Genomic DNA, 21344 nt, shown 5'->3' with positions numbered 1-21344 from the left:
TGCTTTTAAGATTCAGGTTTTTAAGATAAATAAGGCGTTGCTCAATCATATGAAATAAGCACAATTAGGATGACTAAGCTAAAGTGGCAAGGCATGGGTAACTCAGCTCATTAACTTTCCCCCAGGACACTATCACTCATTCTACATGGGCTTTCCTAAGATTTAGCACTTGGCATCTTGGAGTTCCCGAGTTTGAATCTGCAGGCACTGGACTTCATTAAGGGAGAAGATTTTTCTTAGCATTTTGTTCTTTAAGTAGAAAATCCATAACAGAGGAGTATTTAGAACCTTGTGGATAATCTTGAGTTCTGGATTGCCGATATCTAGCATTCCCAAGAGATCCTGATTCAACCACCCAAGAACCTAGCTTCTGGAGGGAGAAGTTTCATGGAAGAAGAAAAGGACGAATAGTAGAGGAGAATCCATTAATGGCAGACTGACATCATCAAGGGAGTGAATGGGGAGAAGAGAAGCAAAGAGGTACAGAGCTCACCACCCTTGCTACTGACATGAGGTGTTCATGTGAAATGAGTTAGGAGAATTGGCTCAGTAGTTACACAAAATGTCCCCCTTCCAGATAAGACTAAAAGAGTATGAATTTATTCCTGTGAATCTTTTTCTTAGGGAGGAGGGGGAAGAAGACAGTGCTATAGTGGATAGAGTACTGGACCCATCGTCACTTCCCAGTGATGTCACATCCCAGCTCTCCAAGAGATCAAAAACAAGCACAGTTGGAAAACAAATCAACACATGTATCATGTCTGGAAAGATAGAGCCCATTCTTGCACCCAGAGTCTACCACCTTTCTTCTGAGAAGTGGGAGTCCTGCAGGCTGATGTCACCACTGCATTGATCCCAGATCTGAAGAAGGCACTATTGGTCACCGCATTGATCCCCAATCTAAAGAAGCCACTTTTGATCACCACATCGATCCCAGAGCTGAAGAAGTCACTATTGGTCTCTGCATCGATCCCAGAGCTGAAGAAGCCATCATTGGTCACTTCATCTAAAGGTTCTGTAGGCATCCCCTGTATTGCTCTCCCAGTCATGACCACTTTCCAGGCTGTCGTCCGTGACCTGTTTTCACACACCCTATACTCCAGGCCAATGTTCCTCAGACACGATGGTCTCCATGTCTTTGTAAAGGCTCTGTCCTCCATCTCTCCGTGCCTCACCTTCAAGGCTCAGCTCAGGTTCCATCATCCAATGGCCAACAGCCTTTCCTGACCTCCTTCATTCCCAGGGATCTATTCTGGTCAACTATTTTGTATTTACTTTTATGTGCAATTGTTATTTTTCTCCTGATGGAATATGTAAGCTCCCCAAGGGCAAGAAATGTTTGATTTGTGCCTTTGTCTCCCCAGCCAGTACCTGGCACATACCAATTGATTAATCAAAGCTTTTTGAATTTTCCCATATTGTTCAATCCAGCTACTTCATAAAAAAGCAATGTGGTATAATGGTAAGAGCAGTAGTCCTGGAAGACAGGAGTCCAAGTGTCCAGCCACATAATTTAAGAAATGAGTTAACCTCTCCAAACCTCAGTTTCCTTATCTGTAAAATGGGAATCATAGTACTTCTATACCCTTCTACAGAGAGCTACTTTGAGAAAAGAAAGGGAAATTATGGATATGTGAGTTTTTAATTTTGTTTAAAGGAATCTACTGCAAAGCAGGTAGAAATTTGTCTCACTGACAGCTCTGATCTCTCTAAAATCAATGCTAATGATTTCAAATTCACTAAACTTCTGTGAGAACAGATGGCCTCCAACCTGCAATTTGCTTTCCATCGTTAGGACCCAGGGCCATATTTATTGAGTCTGCCATGAATGTCAGAATGTGCCAGAGTCTACTTTCTGGGCAATTCCAGAGCTTCTCCCTAGTAAACAAGCCTCACAAATGAAAAGGATCACATCTCAGAAGCACAGATTTAAAGCTGGGAGGGACCTTGGGAGTCCTAATGACATGAAGCGTCTTCCTCTATGTTATACAGACAACAAATAAAAGTCAGGATTTGAATCCAGGTGCTCTGGTTCCAAGACCAGAACATTTCCCGCTGGGCCACCTTGTCTTCCAAAGGTCAGGAAAAAAGAAGCCATAAAATTTTCCCTTCTTCAATTTAGAGAAGCACAGGAAGATATCTGAAAGGATGCATGGGCTAGTGAAGCAGTGCCAGGAACACAAGGATTGCAACAATGTAAATGGAAAGAAGTAAATAATAACAAAATTGAAAACAGCAATTGTAGCAACCAAGCTTGTCTCCAAAGAAAATGAACTTGCTTCCCTTCTGTGCAGAGGTAGAGGACTATGTGTATAAAGTATCATGTGGACCTTTGGGTTCAGTTAATACTTTGGTTATCTGTAGATACATTTGGAAATGAAAATTATTTAAAACAAAAAGATGATTTGAATTACTAATAATTTTTGAAAGCTACCCTTGCAAAAAGCATGTATGGTCTTAAAGAGTAAAGATTAAATAGTCTGGAAAGCCTGAAAAAAAAGTGGGGCTTTCCAAGTACATTTCTTAGAAATTTCCCTTTGTTTTTTTTTTCCCCTTGTTCCAAGTTTTCTTTTACAACATGTTATTAAAGAAATGTTTTGCATGATGACAGAAGGAAAAGAATATGGAACTCAAAGTTTTAAAAATGAATGTTAAAAATTATTTGCGGAAAAATAAAATACTAAATATAAATGTAAGAAAGAAAGAAATTTCCTTCTCAAAAAAAGAATCATTTATAACTGCAACTAAGGGATAGTGATTTCCTCTGATTTCCCTGGGAAAGGAACTCTTCTTACATGAGGAAATTCCCTTTATCAAGGCAGGTCAAAATCTTAGAAAGTCACTGAGAAAGAATTAAGAAATTAAATGACTTGCCAAGGATCACACAGCTAATACATATCAAAAGCAAAAGTGGAACTCAGTCTCTCTGGCTCTAGCCAGATCTCTATCCATGATAACTGAACTGTATTTGAAAAGGAGAAGCTGATTTCCCATTTCATTTTAGGATATAAATTTCTATATTGAAGTTTAAAGTTGTGAATGTACCCCCAAAATATGCTGTCTAGCCAAATATCAACTTTGTATAATATACATGTGTCCAGTATCACCCAAGGCCAAGGGAAGTAACAAATCTAGAAAGTCTCTTGTCAAGGAAGGCAGAACAGACTCATCTACAGGTGGCAAATTGGAAGGCCCTCCAAGTCAGCAGACTCCCGCAGATTCCCCCTAAACTATGATATCAACATAGAAACCTAACTTACAATTCCCAATTTATCTCTTATATTTTACATGATGATTATACTGTTCAATCACAGACCAGCAGAGAAGAGACTTGGAGATCATCTAGTCAAGGATTCTTAGCCTAGGGTCCATGGACTTGTATTTTCAAAAAAAAATTTGATAATGGTTTTGTATTTTTTGAAAATAATACTACATACTTTGTTTTAAAATGTTATTCTGAGAAGGAGTCCAAAGACTTTCCTGATTGCTGGAAAGTCCAGTTAAGATCTAATCCAGACTACGCCCAAAGGACTATAAAACTGTGTCAGTATTACCAGGAAATCATAAAGGAGGGAAAAGGACCCATATGAGCAAAAATGTTTGTAGCAGCTCTTTTTGTGGTAGCAAAGAATTGGAAAATGAGCAGATGCCCATCAATTGAGGAATGGCTCAGCAAGTTGCAATACATGAAGGGAATGAAATATTATTGTTCTATCAAAAAAAAAAAATAATGAACAAACCGATTTTATAAAGGCCCAGAAAGATTGACATGAACTGATGCTAAGTGAAACAAGCAGAACCAGGAATACATTGTACACAAAATGGCAAGAATGTATGATAATCAACTAAGAAAGGCTTGGTTCTTTTCAGTGTTTCAGTGATCCAGAGCAATCCTAATAGATTTTGGATAGAAAACACCATCTGTATCCAGAAAAAAGAACAAAGGAGACTGAATGTAAATCAATACATGCTATATGTTCACTTTTTTCTGTTTTATTTTTCTCTCTCCAAAAAGCTTTTTCCTTTTGCTCTGATTTTTCTCTCGCAATATGACTCATAAAATATTGTGTATGAAAAATAAGTAAATTTCCTAGAAAACAAATAAATTAAAAAAAAAAAAAAAGATCTAATCCAGTCTCCAGGCAGCTAGATGGTACGATAAATGAGGGCCAAGCCTAAACTCAATTTCCTGAACTCAAATCCAGCTTCAGATATTTTCTAGCTGTGACTCTCTGGTCAAGTCACTTGCCCTCAGTTTCCTCATCTCTAAAATGAGCTGGAGAAGGAAATGGCAAACTATTCCAATATCTTTGCCAAGAAAACCCCAAATGGGGTCATGGACAATTGAACAAAACAAAAGTCCAATCTCCCATTTTTATAGAAGGGTAAATTGAGGGCAAAAACAAGGACTTTATTTTCTCAAGCTAGCAAGCAGCAGAACTGGAAATGGAATACAAGTCTTCTGACTTTCTTTCCCCCATCTGATACTGATGTATCTTGAAGTAGAAATAACAGGGGTTGAAGTAGAAAACATCTCCATTTTCCAGGTGCCTAAACACAATGTCATGAACTAGATATTCTGTAGACACCTTCAACCCAACATGTTCATCTTTCCCTCCAAGGCTTTTCCTCCTCCTAGCTTCCTTATTCTTCAGAGATGATGTGTCAAAGGCACCATCCTCCATGTCACTTAGGCTCAAACCTGGGTGTTATCCCAAACTCTTCTCTCTCTCTCTCTCTCTCTCACTCACTTCCCATATCCAATCAGCTATCAAGTACTATCTATACAACCTTCACAGAAGGTGGAGACAAGATGGTGGAGGTAAATAATCACAGTACGAATTAACATTTGTATAACACGTGAAAGTTTGTAAAGCACATTCCACATATTATCTCAGTGGCTGTCTGGCCCAAAAGCATCATTTTGTAAATAAAGAAACTAAAGCTCAGGATGCCCGACTTGTCCATGGTCACATAGGTAGAAGTGATAAAACTGGGATCTGACTCTATAAAGTAATGTGTGTATCGAGTGACTGACTACATGTAGGACTGGAAGGAGCCAGGAAGCTACCTAGTCAGTCCACCCTCCTTATCGCACAGCTCAAGATCTGAGGCCTAGGGAAGCTACGTGATTTATTTTACCCAAAGTCACTCAGAAAGTAAATGTCAGCCCTAGACTTGAAGGCAGTTTCTCTGACCCCCACAGCCAGTGAGCTTTTCACTGTAGCACCCTGTCTGCCTTTTCCTGAGTGTAAGAACCTCCCCCACATGCCTGAGGCTGGGGCTGGAGCTGGGGAGAACGCTGTTCTGTACTGCTGTGTGATTCCAGAGGGAGGAAGAAAAAGAGAGAAGGGAGAGCTCTTACCCCAGCACAGTAATCCCCACTGATGGTGACGCGTTGAAACTCGGGCATAGCAAATGACACAGGAGCTGCCTGGGAAGCCGCTCCTGCGGGGACTGGCGTCGGGGGTGACATGGCAGGGCTGGACGTTGGGCGGCCTTTCCAATCTTGCTGGGATGGCATTTGCAGAGACAGAGACTGGGATCGAATCATCTTGAAACTCTTCTTTCTAGAAGCCAATGATAAGAGAAAGCAGTTAATTAAGTCCAGGGAAAAGCTGGCCAGAGGGGTAGATTTTCTCTGCAGGGACACAGAGTCTTCATTAGTGCTGAAGACTGGGTCATTTCGAACAGATTAATCACTGGCACTAGCCAGACCATTAACAAGCTGAGAACGATGGTACCTATGCTAGCGTTTCCATCCTGTTGTGTGTGACATTCAGGCACACTGGCAGTGCCTCCCTGGCACCATGCCCTCTTTAATTCCAGATATTCGATAGCAACCTGGTTCAGGAACAAGTACCAACCTCTCCCAGGTGAAGCTCGTGTCATCCCTCACCTAGACAACTGTAACAGCTTTCCACCCTGGATGTCTCCCCACTCTGATCTAGCCTCCACACAGCTACCAAAATGATTTTGGAAAACACAGACATGACACTTGGAAAAAGTCTGGAATGGAAATCCTGTAGCTCCGGCTGGGAAGACTGGAGTTCAAATTGTACCTTGAATACTTATTAGCAGTGGGAACCTGGCTAAATCATTTAACCTCTTTCAGCCTCAGTTTCTTCATTTGTAAAATGGGAATAATAATAGCACTTACCTCCCGTAATCGTTATAAGGTTCAAAAGAGGTAACATGTAAAGTGTTTTGCAAAGCTTCAAATGTTATATAAATGCTACCTATTATTATTATCAGCCAACATCTTCAGTGGTTCCATATTGTCTCTAGGATCAAACATTAAAATCCTCAGTTTGGCATTTAAGATCTCCCACAATAAGCAACCAATAAGGCTGTCCCTTAAGGGAACTTGTTCTGGGGAGTCTGGCTTAAGCCCTGTCTCTGTTTCTGTCTCTTGATCCTCCTCCTCTTTCTTCTCCTCCTCCTCCTTTCTTCTTTCTTTTTCTCCTTCTCCTTCCTTCTTCTCTCTCGCTTTCTCTTTGTCTGTCTCTTACTCCTCCTCCTCCTTCTCCTTTCTTCCTTCTTTTTCTCCTTCTCCTTCCTTCTTCTCTCTCGCTTTCTCTTTGCCTGTCTCTTACTCCTCCTCCTCCTTCTCCTTTCTTCCTTCTTTTTCTCCTCCTTCCTTCTTCTTCTCTCTCGCTTTCTCTGTGTCTGTCTCTATGTCTAACTGTCTTCCTGTCTGTCTCTGCATGTCTTTAATTCTTTCTTTCTCTCTGTGTCTCTGTCTCTCTCAGCACACCCTGCCTAGGAATGGGGCATTTTCTGGGGGAAAGCTGCCCCAGCTGGCCCAAGTTCTTAATCCCAAGCTTCTGAGGTCATGGTCATATTCAATAACCCCTAGGGTTCTTGCTAGATCTGACAAAGTTCCCCTTTCCCTCTCTGTGAAGACTGACTGACAGGAGAGAAAAATGGGAATCAAAATATTAAAGTAAATATTGAAAACTACTAAACAAACAACAAAAGACTGATAGTCCATCACTTCTAGAACTCAGCCTCCAATGTAAGTGGAGAGAATAGGCTTTATTCACATATATATGTTTATATGCATAAATATATTAATAAGAACAGCTAACATTTATATAATACTTTATCAGTATTCTCATCTCATTTGATCCTTACACCAATCTGATAAAGCAGGCGCTACTATCCCCCATTTTACAATTAAGGAAACTTAAAAGTATATATACTTGTGTGTGTGTGTGTGTACACACACACACACACACACACATAATATACAAGGGAGCATTTGAACTCAGGTCTTCCTGACTTCCAGTCCAGCACTCCATTCACTGTGCTATCTGGTTGTTCCAAACTGCACAGCAAACAGACTTGGGATCAGATACTTGCTTTGTAACTCTGGACAAGTACTTAATCTCAGTTTCCTCATCTGTAAAATGGAAATGACTATCTCACTGAGTTATTGTGAAGAAGGGAAAGCCCTCTGCAAATCTAAAGAGTTTTATAAATGCAAACTATTTTTAATAAAATGAAAAAACTCAAATGAGATAATCTTGAAACTAGGAAGGAAAAGTATCCCATGACTCCACTGAGGGAACAATAATAGAGTTGTGGTATCGCCTTTGGTGACACATAATATTGAGCTTCCCACTAGAGCCATGTTTAATTCTGGGATAATTTTACTGAGAGGAACATTGGCTCCTTGAGACCATTTTCTGCAAATTGCAAAATACTGTGGTGCTCAGCCTGAAGCATCCAGTTAGACCTGAGTCAATGAAGGGAACAAAGAAACCCTTACTAAGTCATCTATGACATCTACCTCCTGGCCTGATCTCTATTTTTAGAGGGCCTTCTTCACCTCTCCTAAGTAGAGAAATCCATTCATTTCCCATAAGCATCTCTGCTGACGCTGCCTGGAGCAGCAGGAAGTTCAGAGACAGCACAGAATATCAGGAGGGCTGCCCCTGGGTTCCATGAGCATACTGCTAGTTCGGAAAGAGGAGGCATCCAAGCACCAGCCAAGGGAGGCTTTTTTGGCCACTCAGTATGCAGGTACCACACCATGGCTCGGTTTTCTCGCTGCAACAGACAGTTCTTGCCCTAGAAGGGCTCAAGACAGTTTTCTCCTCCCCTGGGGATCCCTGAGATGACTTCAGCCTCTTATCAGTATGGATGTTAACAGTGCTAGGAAGAAGAGCACTACCACTAAGGTCTTGGACTCTGCACATTCTATACAAATATAGGAAAAAAACCTGAAGGTCTAGACTCAATGCTCAGCTAAGTCAGGATGTTTTCCTGGTCAGATAGCTTGGAGATCCTCTACCAATCTCCATCGAATGGGAGCCAAGGTCATGCAGGGGTAAAACATGAGAGTCAAAGTCAGCTGCTCTCCTACTGACTCACTGATAAATCACCTTGAGCTGGAAGCTCACCTTCCACACCTATAAAATGGGTACATAATAGCACTGATCTCAAAGGATGGTTATAAGCACCACCCAAGAAAATGCCAGAAAAACACTTGGTAAATACACGATTTATTTCTGTTAGCCTTACCAGAAACAGAACAAGAGCAAGGATTTAACTGAACATCCATGAACTTGGTTTTGTTTATTGACATTATGAGAGTATATTTCAGTAGAATTGAAGGAATCCATAGTATTTTGTGTTGTGCATTTAAAAATAATATTGAGGAAAAGTCTATCCCTAGGTTTCCCTACACTGTCAAAAGAGTCAGAAGTAAGGTTAAGAACCCCCAGATCAGCTTGTATTGAGATGTTAGGGACACAAGTATGTTCAGATTGCATAACAGCAACTTTGCTCTTTTCTACCTCTTTTACTGTTCTTTATCACCAGGCCTGGGCTTTGGGAGGAGTGATTAGAACAGAAGCTTCCCTGTGGACAGGGATTATTTTTTACCTCCTTTTATATCCTCAATTTAGCACATGTGGTAAGTGCTTAAATGTTTTTCAGTAATTGATTAATCGAATTGGGGAACAGAAGCAGTGGAAAATGTGGGGGATATAATAACAACAAAAATTTATTTTCTTAAAAGTGTGTCATTTGGGGACCATGGCCCATATGTTTTGCTTGAATAGTCATATTTATAATAAGAATTTGGTTTTTCCTTTTATTTTCCCACTGGGGGTAAGAATGGAGAAAATGAACACTACTTAAAAAAATAAAATATAATGTGTTCAGATTCCAATTATGACCATCCAATTATGATAGAGAAGATTTACAACTCTCTCCCACTGCCCTCTCCTCTGCCAAATAAGGATGTCTACAGCCTCAGGACAGAGCCAGCAGTAGGTCTGATTTTATTAGGTTTCTTCATTGCTGCTACAGCACATAAACCAATATCCCCCAGATGGCCATTGTGGCTTTGACAAAGTAAGGGGGAAAAAAATCAAAGTTCAGAGCAGTTGAACAACAGTTAATTCACTCATTCTTACAACTGGTAATAAAATAAGGCCATAATCTGCTCTGAATCATCAATGTTTCTTTAAAAAAAAAAACATTAAGTATCTACTGTATGTGTACCAAGTACTATACTAGATACTAGGAATAAAAAAGCAAAAATCAAATAGTCCTTGCCCTTAAAGAGTTTACATTCTATAGTCCAAATAAATAGCTGTATGGAGCCCAGAGAAATATTGTTACCATCAAAACATCTCAGAATAATGGAAAAAACAATGGTGGCCCTAGAGAAGACATGACAAAGAATGACTTCTTAATCAGGACTGAGAAGAGGGGGCTTACTACAATAGAACAATATATACATTTGTCAGACAAGATTTTGGGATGGGGCAAGGAAGTGACTTCAAATATAGAAGATATCAATAAAATGAATTTTAAAAAAACCTACACCTCAAATTCAATCCTAGAATCTAGTTCAGTTCTTTCCCGAGTTAGCAGATTTCTGCTTCTTCCTTTCTACCTCTCTTTTCCCTATGTCTTTTTCTCCCTTAGTGTTCCTCTTCTCCTTCTCTCTTTTTCTTAAATCTCCTTCATTCCCTTGCAGTATAACTTTCCCCCTTTCCTCCCTATGATGTGTCTTTCTTTCTCCATCACCACCCCTTCTTCAATGATACAGAAGCCAATGAAATGATGACCAAAACACACTTCACAATAACTGTAGATAATATAAAAAATTGGGAGTCTACCTGCCAAGGCAAAGTCAGGAACTATATGAACACAACTACAAAACGCTTTCCACACAAATAAAGTCAGATCTAATCAATTGGAAAAATAATCAAGTGTTCATAGGTAGGCTGAAAGAATATAATAAAATGACAATATTACCTAAATTAATCTACTTATTCAGTGCTATATCAATCAAACTCCCAAGAAATTATTTTACAAAACTAGAAAAAATAATAATAAAGTTCATCTGGAAGAACAAAAGATCAAGAATCTCAAGGTAATTAAAAAAAAAAAAAGCAAATGAAGGTGGCCTAGCTGTACCAGATCTAAAATATATTATAAAGCAGTGGTCATTAAAACCATTTGATACTGGCTAAGAAGTAGAGTAGTGGGTCAGAGGAATAGATTAGGTTCACAGGATAAAATAGTCAATGACTATAGTAATCTCGTGTTTGGCAAATCCAAAGACCTCAGCTTTTGGGATAAGAACTCGCTATTTGACAAAAAACTGTTGGGAAAATTGGAAATTAGTATGGCAGAAACTAAGCACTGATCCACACCCAACACCGTATACCAAGACAAAGTTGAAATGGGTTCATGATTTAGACAAAACAATATTATAAGCAAATTAGAAGAACAAAGGATAGCTTACCTCTCAGATCTGTGGAGAAGGAATAAATTTGTGGCTAAAGAAAAACTGGAGTTCATCATTGAACACAAAATAGATAATTTTGATTATATTAAGTTAAAAAGGTTTTGTACAAACAATCAATGCAGACAAGATTAGAAAGGAAACAATAAACTGGGCAAAAATTTTACATTCAAAGGTTCTGATAAAGGTCTCATTTCTAAAATATATAGAAAATTGACTCAAATTTATAAAAGTTCAAACCATTGTCCTGGTTAAAGAATATGAACAGACAATTTTCAGATGAAGAAAATGAAACCATTTCTAGCCATATATGAAAAGGTTCTGTAAATCACTATTGATCAGAAAAATGCAAATTCAGACAACTGTGAGGTACCACCACACACCTCTCGGTTTGGCTGAGATGACAAGAAAAGATAATGATGAATGTTGAAAGGGATGTGGGAAAACCAGAATAATGATACATTGTTGGTGGAGTTTGAACTGATCCAACCATTCTGGAGAGCAATTTGGAACTATGCTCAAAGAGCTATCAAACTGTGCATACCCTTTAATCCAGCAGTGTTTCTCCTGGGTTATATGCCAAAGAGATCATAAAACATGGAAAGGGACCCACATGTGCAAAAATATTTGTGGCAGTCTTCTTTGTAGTGGCTAGAAACTGGAAACTGAGTGGATGCCCATTAGTTGGGGAATGGCTAGATAAGTTATGGTATATCAATGTTATAGAATATTACTATTCTATAAGAAACAATCAGCAGGATGATTTCAAAAGGCCTGGAGAGACTTATGTGAGCTGATGCTAAGTGAAATGGGCAGAACCAGGAGATCATTGTACATGGCAACAACAAAATTATATATATATACTGATCAATTCTGATGGATGTGGCTCTTTTCAACAATGAGATGATTCAGGTCAGTTCCAATGATCTGGTGATGAAGAGAGCCATCTATACCCAGAGAGAGATGGATCACAACATAGCATTTTCACTTTTTTTGTTGCTGATTGCTTGCTTTTGTTTTCTTTCTCATTTGGTTCCTTTTTAATCTGATTTTTCTTGTGCAGCAAGATAATTGTATAAATATGTACACATATGTTGCATTTAACATTTTTAACATGTTTAACATATATTGGATCACTTGTCATCTAGGAGAGGAGGTAGAGAGAAAAAGGGGAAATTTGGAACACAAGGTTTTGCAAAGGTCAATGTTGAAAAATTATTCATGCATATGTTTTGAAAATAAAAAGCTTTAATTAAAAAAATACACTTCGCAATCCTACAGCACTATATAAGTGACATTATTATTATTACTATTACTATTATTAATGCTCTTCTCCCCGTTTCTTCCTCTTGCCCACCTTTCCTTCCTCAGCTCCCTTAATTGATCATGACCTACAGATGAGATGCTCTGGAAGGATTACAAGTTTTAGACTCAAAGAACTTGAGTTTTAATTCCCCAAAAGTACTATAACTGAAGTGACCTTAAATAACCCATTTATCTCTGTAGGCTTTAAATGTACTCATCTATAAAATGAGAGAGTTAATAACCTAAATTCAAATTCTACCTCTGAGCTATAATAGCTGCATAATCTTGGGTAAGTCACTTAACCTCTGCTTTAATTTCCTCATTTATAAAATGAGGATTAATAATAGCATCTACCTCCCAGGGCTGTTGTGAGGATCAAATGAGATAATAATTGTAAAACATTTACGACAGAGCCTGGCACACTATATAAATGTTTATGATTATTATGGTGCTTTGCAAACCTTCAAGTGATACATCAATATCATTATTATTTTTATTATTATTGTCTTATCCTTTTTTCCTGAATATAATAGGGATAATAATAGCATCTACTTCACAAGGTTGTAGTGAGGATAAAACAAAAGCATATGCAAAGGCTTTTGGAAAGCCATAAATTACTATAACTTTCTATCATTATCTGGGGTATCATATATTCAAAGTGCCCTGTGCCCTGATCTTAATTTAGAAAGCAGGAGAACGGAGTGTTCAGAAAATAATCAAGTTGCATGTTAATTACATGAAACCCTCAAATGATATCTTGTTGTTATTCAGTCCTGTTTGACTCTTCTTGATCCCCTTTGGGGGTTTTCTTGACAGAAATACTGGTGTGTTTTGTCATTTCCTTCTCCAGGCACTTTACAGATGAGGAAACTGAGGCAAACAGGGTGAAGTGACTTGCCCAGGATCACACAGCTAGTAAGTGTCTGAAGCTGGATTTGAACTCGTTTTCCTGATTCTAGACCTGGAACTTTCTCCTCTGTGCTACCTAGATGCTCCTTGCTGATACTTAATAGAAGAAAAAAGTTGGCCACCAGATGAGATGGTTTTGTCTTTGTAAAAACAATTTTTTCAGTATACTAAGACCTCAGATATCAGGAACATTGAGAAAATAGTTTATTCTTTTTTTTTTCTCTTAAAACATTTTTATTGACCAATTGATTGGCAAATATTTTTCTTTTTTTTTTTTCATGTTGAGATTCATTTTTTTTTTTTGGTTTTTATTTAATAGCCTTTTATTTACAGGATATATGCATGGGTAACTTTACAGCATTAACAATTGCCAAACCTCTTGTTCCAATTTTTACCTCTTACCCCCACCCTCCCTAGATGGCAGGATGACCAGTAGATGTTAAATATATTAAAATATAAATTAGATGCACAATAAGTATACATGACCAAAACGTTATTTTGCTGTACAAAAAGAATCAGACTCTGAAATATTGTACAATTAGCTTGTGAAGGAAATTAAAAATGCAGGTGTGCATAAATATAGGGATTGGAAATTCAATGTAATGGTTTTTAGTCATCTCCCAGAGTTCTTTTTCTGGGCATAGCTGGTTCAGTTCATTACTGCTCCATTGGAAATGATTTGGTTGATCTCGTTGCTGAGGATGGCCTGGTCCATCAGAACTGGTCATCATATAGTATTGTGCAGACAAGATTAGAAGGGAAGCAATAAACTGGGAAAATATTTTTACAGTCAAAGGTTCTGATAAAGGCCTCATTTCCAAAATATATAGAGAATTAACTCTAATTTATAAAAAAATCAAGCCATTCTCCAATTGAAAAATGGTCAAAGGATATGAACAGACAATTCTCAGATGAAGAAATTGAAACTATTTCTAGTCATATGAAAAGATGCTCCAAGTCATTATTAATCAGAGAAATGCAAATTAAGACAACTCTAAGATACCACTACACACCTGTCAGATTGGCTAAGATGACAGGAAAAATTAATGATGATTGTTGGAGGGGATGCGGGAAAACTGGGACATTGATGCATTGTTGGTGGAGTTGTGAACAATCCAACCATTTTGGAAGTAGTTTGGAACTATGCTCAAAAGTTATCAAACTGTGCATACCCTTTAATCCAGCAGTGTTACTACTGGGATTATATCCCAAAGAGATTATAAAGAAGGGAAAGGGACCTGTATGTGCACGAATGTTTGTGGCAGCCCTTTTTGTAGTGGCTAAAAACTGGAAACTGAATGGATGTCCATCAGTTGGAGAATGGCTGAATAAATTGTGGTATATGAATATTATGGAATATTATTGTTCTGTAAGAAATGACCAACAGGATGATTTCAGAAAGGCCTGGAGAGACTTACATGAACTGATGCTGAGTGAAATGAGCAGGACCAGGAGATCATTATATACTTCAACGAGAAAATAGTTTATTCTTATAATATTCTCTTTTAAATGTGATGTTCTCTGTTGAGGTTTTCTTGGGGTTCTCTGGGAGCAGTCTTCGTTTCAGTTGAGTAATCACCACATGAATCATCTTGTCTCCTTTTCTGGGGCCCGGTTAGCTTTCTTAGAGGCCTATCTCTCTCCTTGGTACTGAGAGCTTGAGCTCCCGCCTGCCTTCTCTGGCTTCTGAATCTCCCTGACTTTCAAGGGCTTCAGCCTCCAGACACAACGAAGGTGGACGATGGAATGAATCTGTCTTCACCTTCAAGAGCTTCTAGTGTACTTGTCCTTTCTGGCCCTGAGAGCTTCTAGTTTATATGCCCCACACTGAGTACACACCAATCATTATATTACTAGGAAACCATTATTTGTTGTAGGATTAAATCGATGCTAAACTAGATTTAACCATTGTCTCCTCAATTCCACTCAGTACCTTGTTTCAAGTTCTGGCCCAGAACATCTCCTTGTAGGATCAGATCAATCATACTGAACCATGCTAAATTAGATAACTGTTGTCCCTCTCAATTCCACTGACTTAGTATCTTGTAAAAATCCTTTGTTTCAAGTTCAGAATTCTGGTCCATAACAGATTCTGACATTGGATGAAACAGTTTAAACTAGTTAGAACTGTGTGAAAAGCAAGAGTAAAAGGGCTGAAAGGAAACCTGAACATTGCTCCTCTAAGTACAGGAGTTTCATGTCTATAATTGGAGGCAGTCACTTTGGACTCATCAGAGACTTTCTGGCTTCAGTATTTGTTGTTTGTTGGCCATTTCCCAGAGCAGATAAGCTGCCAAGTGGAAACACCTTGCCTCCACAAGTTCTGTGCATCTGAGTCAGAATGAAGAGTGAGTGAGTCACTGTCAGGGTTTTTCTAGTTTGTTGCCCTCAAGTCCTGAACCAGGCCAGTAAGAGCTTCCCCTCAAGCCTGGAAACTGATCAACCCATTGGTTAGCATTCTCCTCCCAAGGATCTATGAAGTCTGCACCAGATCTACCATCCTGAATCTCCTCTCCTGACCAATACTTCATCATTGCTAGAGTCTAAGTCCCACTCTGATAATTCAAGAATAATCCAAGGGCAAGGATGATGAACTTGGGCCTCATAAGACCAATATTCACCCCAAAATCCCAGAAGATGACAGCCAAGAAAACTGAAGGGAATGACCTTCACCCATTCCCTTTCACCCCACTCACTAGTCCCCCACCAAAAAAAAAACAAAACAAAAAACAAAAAAAAACCTCTTGAGAATGCTCTGTGATCTCATTCAGAGCCTCCTGTTTGGCCCTAATTTAATGAATCAGTTATTTCACAACAGTTATTACGACTTGGGGCTTCCCACTGGACTTAAGAAAAAAATATCTTGTCATTTAGTCATTTACTTAAGTGGTTAGCTGTTTCCTTCCCTACTTCATTTTAAAGATGAGGAAACTGAGGCAAACCAGATTAAATGATTTGCCCAGGATCACACAGCTTCTAAGTGTTGAAAGTGTCTGAGGATAGACTTGTATTCAGATCTTCCTGACTCCAGGTCTGGTGCTGTATTCATTGTGCACCACTATGCCTATAGTAAGCATTAGCAGTGTGATATGAACTCAGATCCTCTTCTACTTTCCAAATAACACCCCAAATGGGGTGAATAAGACCCCTGCAAAAGACCAGGTCCTTAGTAGCTGGGTGGGCCACAGGGAGGGCCATGGACAAATGAAGGCTTTTGTTGAATTACATGGAATTTAAGTGGACCTATGTTCCAGAGGGCCCTGGTTGGATTTCCACAGCTACTCCCTGAGGCAAGCAGAGAAGAGCATTGATAGGATTATCTTGTCTTTAAGTGGGACCCATTGTTGTCTTTACCCGGGCCAGAGTTGCCCATGTTGAATTCCTTGTCCAATTCTTTGCATTGGCAAAATGATCACAATGAGAAGGCTGTGTTAGCCTATTTTGGAGCATCTTCTCCCTTGTAACAGTTAAGTTCCACTAGGGAACCCTGTCTGCCACCTTCCCCCTTATAAATGACCAACTTATCTTTTGGAACTTAGCTTGCCAGTCAATGGCATCATTTAATCTTCCCTTCTTGATCTGGAGATGGTCTAAGCCTACAAATTCTTTTGAGACACCTTACCACAATGGCTCAAAACCCCAATATATTTTGGGGTTCGTCCCCATGCCCCAACATGTGGTGGCCCATATGGAGAGAGTCCTGGACCAAATGTATTTTGAGGTCCTCCTGTACCCTCATCACCCTCACATACACCCAACTCCACAATCCACCCAACATATACCCAGTAGGTCCTGGCTGGTGCCTTCCCTTCATCTGTGGAGTACACCAAAAATATTGGCTTATCGGGTTCTGGTGTCACCTCTGAAAGAATTCAGATTTAAACCACAAGGACATTTATTGGGGTATTTACTTGGGGTAAAGGGTGACACACCTTGCATGTCTCCTCCTTATGGGAGGGATTAACTAGAGAAGGGGAGTAAAAAAGAGCAGGAGAATTGGGTAAAACAGAGAAATTGGGCAATCTCAGATATGTTTGAACAAATCATGGGGAAAATCCCTTTGATTACATATATCTCAGATAAGATATAAATAGAAAAAGGCCTTTTGTTCTAGAGAGAAAGAGTCAGGATACAATAGCCAGATGCAAGGTAAAAGGTCCTTTTGTAGAGGCAGGATATTGGCACTGGGGAAACCTAAGTTTCCATCTTATCTATTCGGTATACATCTTTTATCTTATAGTTATTTGCCAGTTGATCCATTAGAATATAAGCTCCTTATTAGTAGAGAACAACTTCCCTTATTTGTTTCACCAGCTCTTAGCACCATGGCTGATATAAATAAGCTCTTAATAAATGCTTGTTATTCCACTGATTGACTCCAGTGTAGAGGACTGGACCACATCCTCCTCTACCTGATCTGATAATACACAGAATACAGACACACAATAACCTTTGGCCAGGTGCAGACTAGAAGCACTTCCAACTTGATTCCAAACTCTAAATCCCAATGGATAAACATACCTCCATCAAGGTTGGTGACAACAAATCATAGTTTGAGAGGCAGCTGTGATCTAGTAGAAGAGCCCAGTACCAGAAACTAAACGGTCTGGGTTCTAAACCCAATCATAACTACCACAAATCTGCTGGGTGACCTTAGAGTGAATTGGAACTTAAACACCCAAGTTCAAGTCCCACATCTGACTTAGTTTCCTATGTGACCCTAAACAATCATTCAACTTCTCTAATTTCAAATGCTTCATCTGTAAAATGAGAGATTTGCACTAGAAGATCTCTGAAATCCCTTCAAGATTTATAAATGTTTATTATATTTTTAAGATTTATAAATCTTTGATCCTTCAAATTTATGAATTCCTCTTTGGACCTCAGTTTCCTTTTCTGCAAAATAAGAATATTGGACTAGATGATTCTGAAGTCCCATCCAATACTGACATCCTCTGATTCTAAACACCAAGGACCTAAGAATTAGCAGAGAGATTTTTCCCCCTAACCTCTCACTTCCCCATGTGAAACATCCTGTGATGGGGCTTGAAAAACAAAGCCCCAGACTCAGGATATTTGGATTCTAGGAGGCCCACTGTGATATTCTGGCAAGCACTCTGGAGATCCTCCAAATGGGCCTGGGTTTCAGCAGAATAATCATCACAAGAATAATCAGAAATAAAGTTCAAAGTCTTCATTACCTCTTTCCCAGTCTGTCTCCTTCACCCAGGACCAGATTAGCTTTCTGGGGGACCTTCAGATAGGCCATGGTTTTAGTGGAGAAGCAAAGGGCCTTTATCTTCCAGTCTGTCCTGGAGTTTCTCTTCAAGTCTGTTCTTGATCTATGTCAGTCTTCGACAGCCTCCAGTCCTCTGACTATCTCAAAGTCTGTCTTCCCTCCCAAATCTCTTAGTTCTTAGATACTGTGTTATAAGTACATCATCATAGGTTTGAATCTTGCAGAATAGGTGTCAATCTTGTAGAACTATACTAAGTACTAAGTACATATAAACTAGAGAATCATTATCTCAATTCCACTGAGTTAACACCTTGTTGTAAGATTACTCTTTCAAGTATATTTGCCCCTCTACAATTCACATTTTGTTATTTTTGATCTGGAATGTGAAAAAGATGCCAGAAACAGAATAAAAGTTAGGGAAAGAATGTCCTAGAATAAAATGTTGGCTTTTGGACATCTGACCGAGAAGGTTTCCCTTTTGCATCATAAGAGCAGAATCTGAGCAACAACTAAGAATAATTATAGGCCAATAAATGTGTATGCTCCTATATACAGAGTAGTTTTGTGAGAATCTGAGTAAATATTAAGAGTAACTGTAGTCCGGGAAATGTATACACTCATATCCCCCGAGCATATATGTAAGAATCTGAATAACTATCAAGAGTAACTATACTCTGGGAAATGTATACACTCATATACGCAGAACAATTTTGTAAGAATCTAAATAATTAATATATAACTATTATATATATCATGTAATTTATAACAACTAATATATAACTATTATATTATTTTTAATATAATATATAATAACTGTATACACTGGTTTACAACAGAGACATGTTGGGGAGGGGCGCCATGAAGACAGGCTGCTTCATATTCTGTCAGGTGTTTCATTGATGGTTTTGTTTAAATTTTCTTTGTTGCAAAGAGGAGTTCAATGGGGTTGGGGTGTTCAAATACTGTCTCAGATACTGTCTGTGTGAGCCTGGGCAAGTTATCTCTGGATCTCAGTTTCCTCATCTGTAAAATGTAGAAGTTGAATTCAATGGCCTCTACAGTTTCTTAACTTTCTGACCTTATCTTTTTCATCTGCATGATCTGTGTGCTTTATCCTGAGTGACAATAATAAAACAGAGAAAAGAAAGAAAGGAAAAGAAAAACATTGTAAAGCTTCATTTATTCCTTAGAAAAAGAAACTGTGACTACTCCTTAAGCTGACTGGCATTAATGTTTACCTGAAGTTACAGCATTGCAAGGGCAGCTAGAATCAGAAAGATCTGGCCTTAGATGCATGCTAGCTATGTGACCTTGGTCAAATCACTTCACCTTGTTTGCCTCAGTTTTCTCACATGTAAAATTAGCTGGAGATGGAAATGGTAAAGTCACTAGTATCTTTGCCAAGAAACCCACCAAGAATCTGAAATGACAGAGCAACAACCTAATTTGTACACATCATGTTATTTGATAGGTTTAGTTCTTCTCCCTACCTTCCTTCAGGAAGAAGCCCAATGACATCACAAGGATAATGACTTGCATGTGACTAATATTTAAGTGAGGCAAGGCTGTGCAAGGTCATCAAACCACACTCTCTCCTCCAGATTCAAGGCAGTCCAGTGCTACAACAAAAGACTAGATGGCCTGGGATGCAGTAGATCTATCTAAATTAAGGTGTTTCCCAGGTCACCAAAGACTAGGCAAGAACTGAGACAAAACATGGCCTAGTTTACCATCATAAAATTATCCTTCCTGAAGGGGAAGATTTGGGGGGTTTTCTGGCCAGAACCAAAACAATTATTATTTCCATTCATTTTAAGCCACTAAAATTTAAACAAAAAGGCTTAGAATCTTGGACTAGGGGTTATTTATTGGTCATTCAGTGAAAGCCAAAGTGATTTGGGCTTAAAAGCATAGTTAATTAGCTCTATTTGAAATATAATAAACTTTTTAAAAGACTATTTTTCTATATATTTTTTTAAAAATCATGAATGAAAAATGCACAAGACAAAAAGTGCAATTTTATCCTAGTTTTTTGAAAATAATAATAAATAAAAATCATTAGAGCAAACTTAGAGGCTGCATGGCACAATGAAAAGTCTGAAGGCAAATATGGAAATATGTTTAACATAATTATGCATGTATAACCTGTATGGGATTATTTGCTATCTTGGGGAAAAGGGAGGGAGAAGGGAAATCTGGAATTTAAAATTTTACAAAAATGAATTTTGAAAACATTCCAGTATAACTTTAAAAAATACTATTAAGTAAAATAAAAGTAGAAATTTAAAAATAAATAAATAGCCAAAAAGAAAAGTCAGAAGTCCTGGATTCAAATCTTCCCTCTGACATTTACTATCCATACCCTTAAGTAAGTACCTTAAATTGCTCAGTTTTTGTGGATAGATGAGACCTCAGAGGCCCTCTATCTAATTATTTCCCAATTGAGGAAACTGAAATTTAAGGGATTAAGTTATTTTTTCAAGGATCTAGTGATGGTCAATGATAAAATCAGGGTAGGTTTGCTGGAGCTTTGACTCCCCACTTGAGGAACAAGGATGTCCGTTATGCTGCACAAGTGGAGGGCCCCATATTTTATTTATCTATAACTCTCTCAGTGCCCTGGACAAAGCAAGCTTATTTATTAAATGGGGGGGGGTGTGAAAGGATGAGGGAGGAAGGTGGAATGGAGGTTGGAGTAGAAAACCTCTGAGGTCCCTTCTAGCTCCTGATCTAGGACCCTATGAAGTCAAGAACACAGATTCAGCACCTAGTCACTGTCCACCATATACCTGAGTGTTACTGAGACCTGTGGGAGACCTTACCTTAAAAAGGCCAAGATCTCCCATTTCTCTAAAGCCATCTCCAGGCATCCTGATCTATATCTGGCCACTAGACCCAGATGATTCTGGAGGAAAAAGTGAGGCAGGTGACCTGGCACAATCTTCCCTCACTTAAATCTAGTTCACTTGCATGTCATAGCATCACCTCCCTGATATCATGTTCCTCTTCAAAAAAGGCCAAACAATAATGATAACAAACCACAACAGCCTCAAAGTACAGGTCCTGAGGTCCCAGTAAAAAGTCAGGTCTCTTTCTCTCTTATTAGCCCCCTCAATGTTC

At 38.7% G+C, this 21344-nt stretch overlaps 1 protein-coding gene across 4 annotated transcripts in view; it reads right to left on the bottom strand.

Moving 5' to 3' along the window:
• Positions 1-21344, bottom strand: part of AMPD3 (adenosine monophosphate deaminase 3) — a 76927-nt gene that overhangs the window by 29349 nt on the left and 26234 nt on the right. For all 4 annotated transcript variants that reach the window (XM_031942794.1, XM_031942793.1, XM_031942795.1 and 1 more), the window contains exon 3: positions 5366-5570. In XM_031942794.1, the coding sequence (XP_031798654.1) occupies positions 5366-5570 (205 nt within the window). The remainder of the gene's footprint in view (positions 1-5365; positions 5571-21344) is intronic.

Source organism: Sarcophilus harrisii, chromosome 6, assembly GCF_902635505.1.
Source record: "Sarcophilus harrisii chromosome 6, mSarHar1.11, whole genome shotgun sequence".
NCBI lineage: Eukaryota > Metazoa > Chordata > Mammalia > Dasyuromorphia > Dasyuridae > Sarcophilus > Sarcophilus harrisii.
This window is presented reverse-complemented; position numbering and strand designations above follow the sequence as displayed.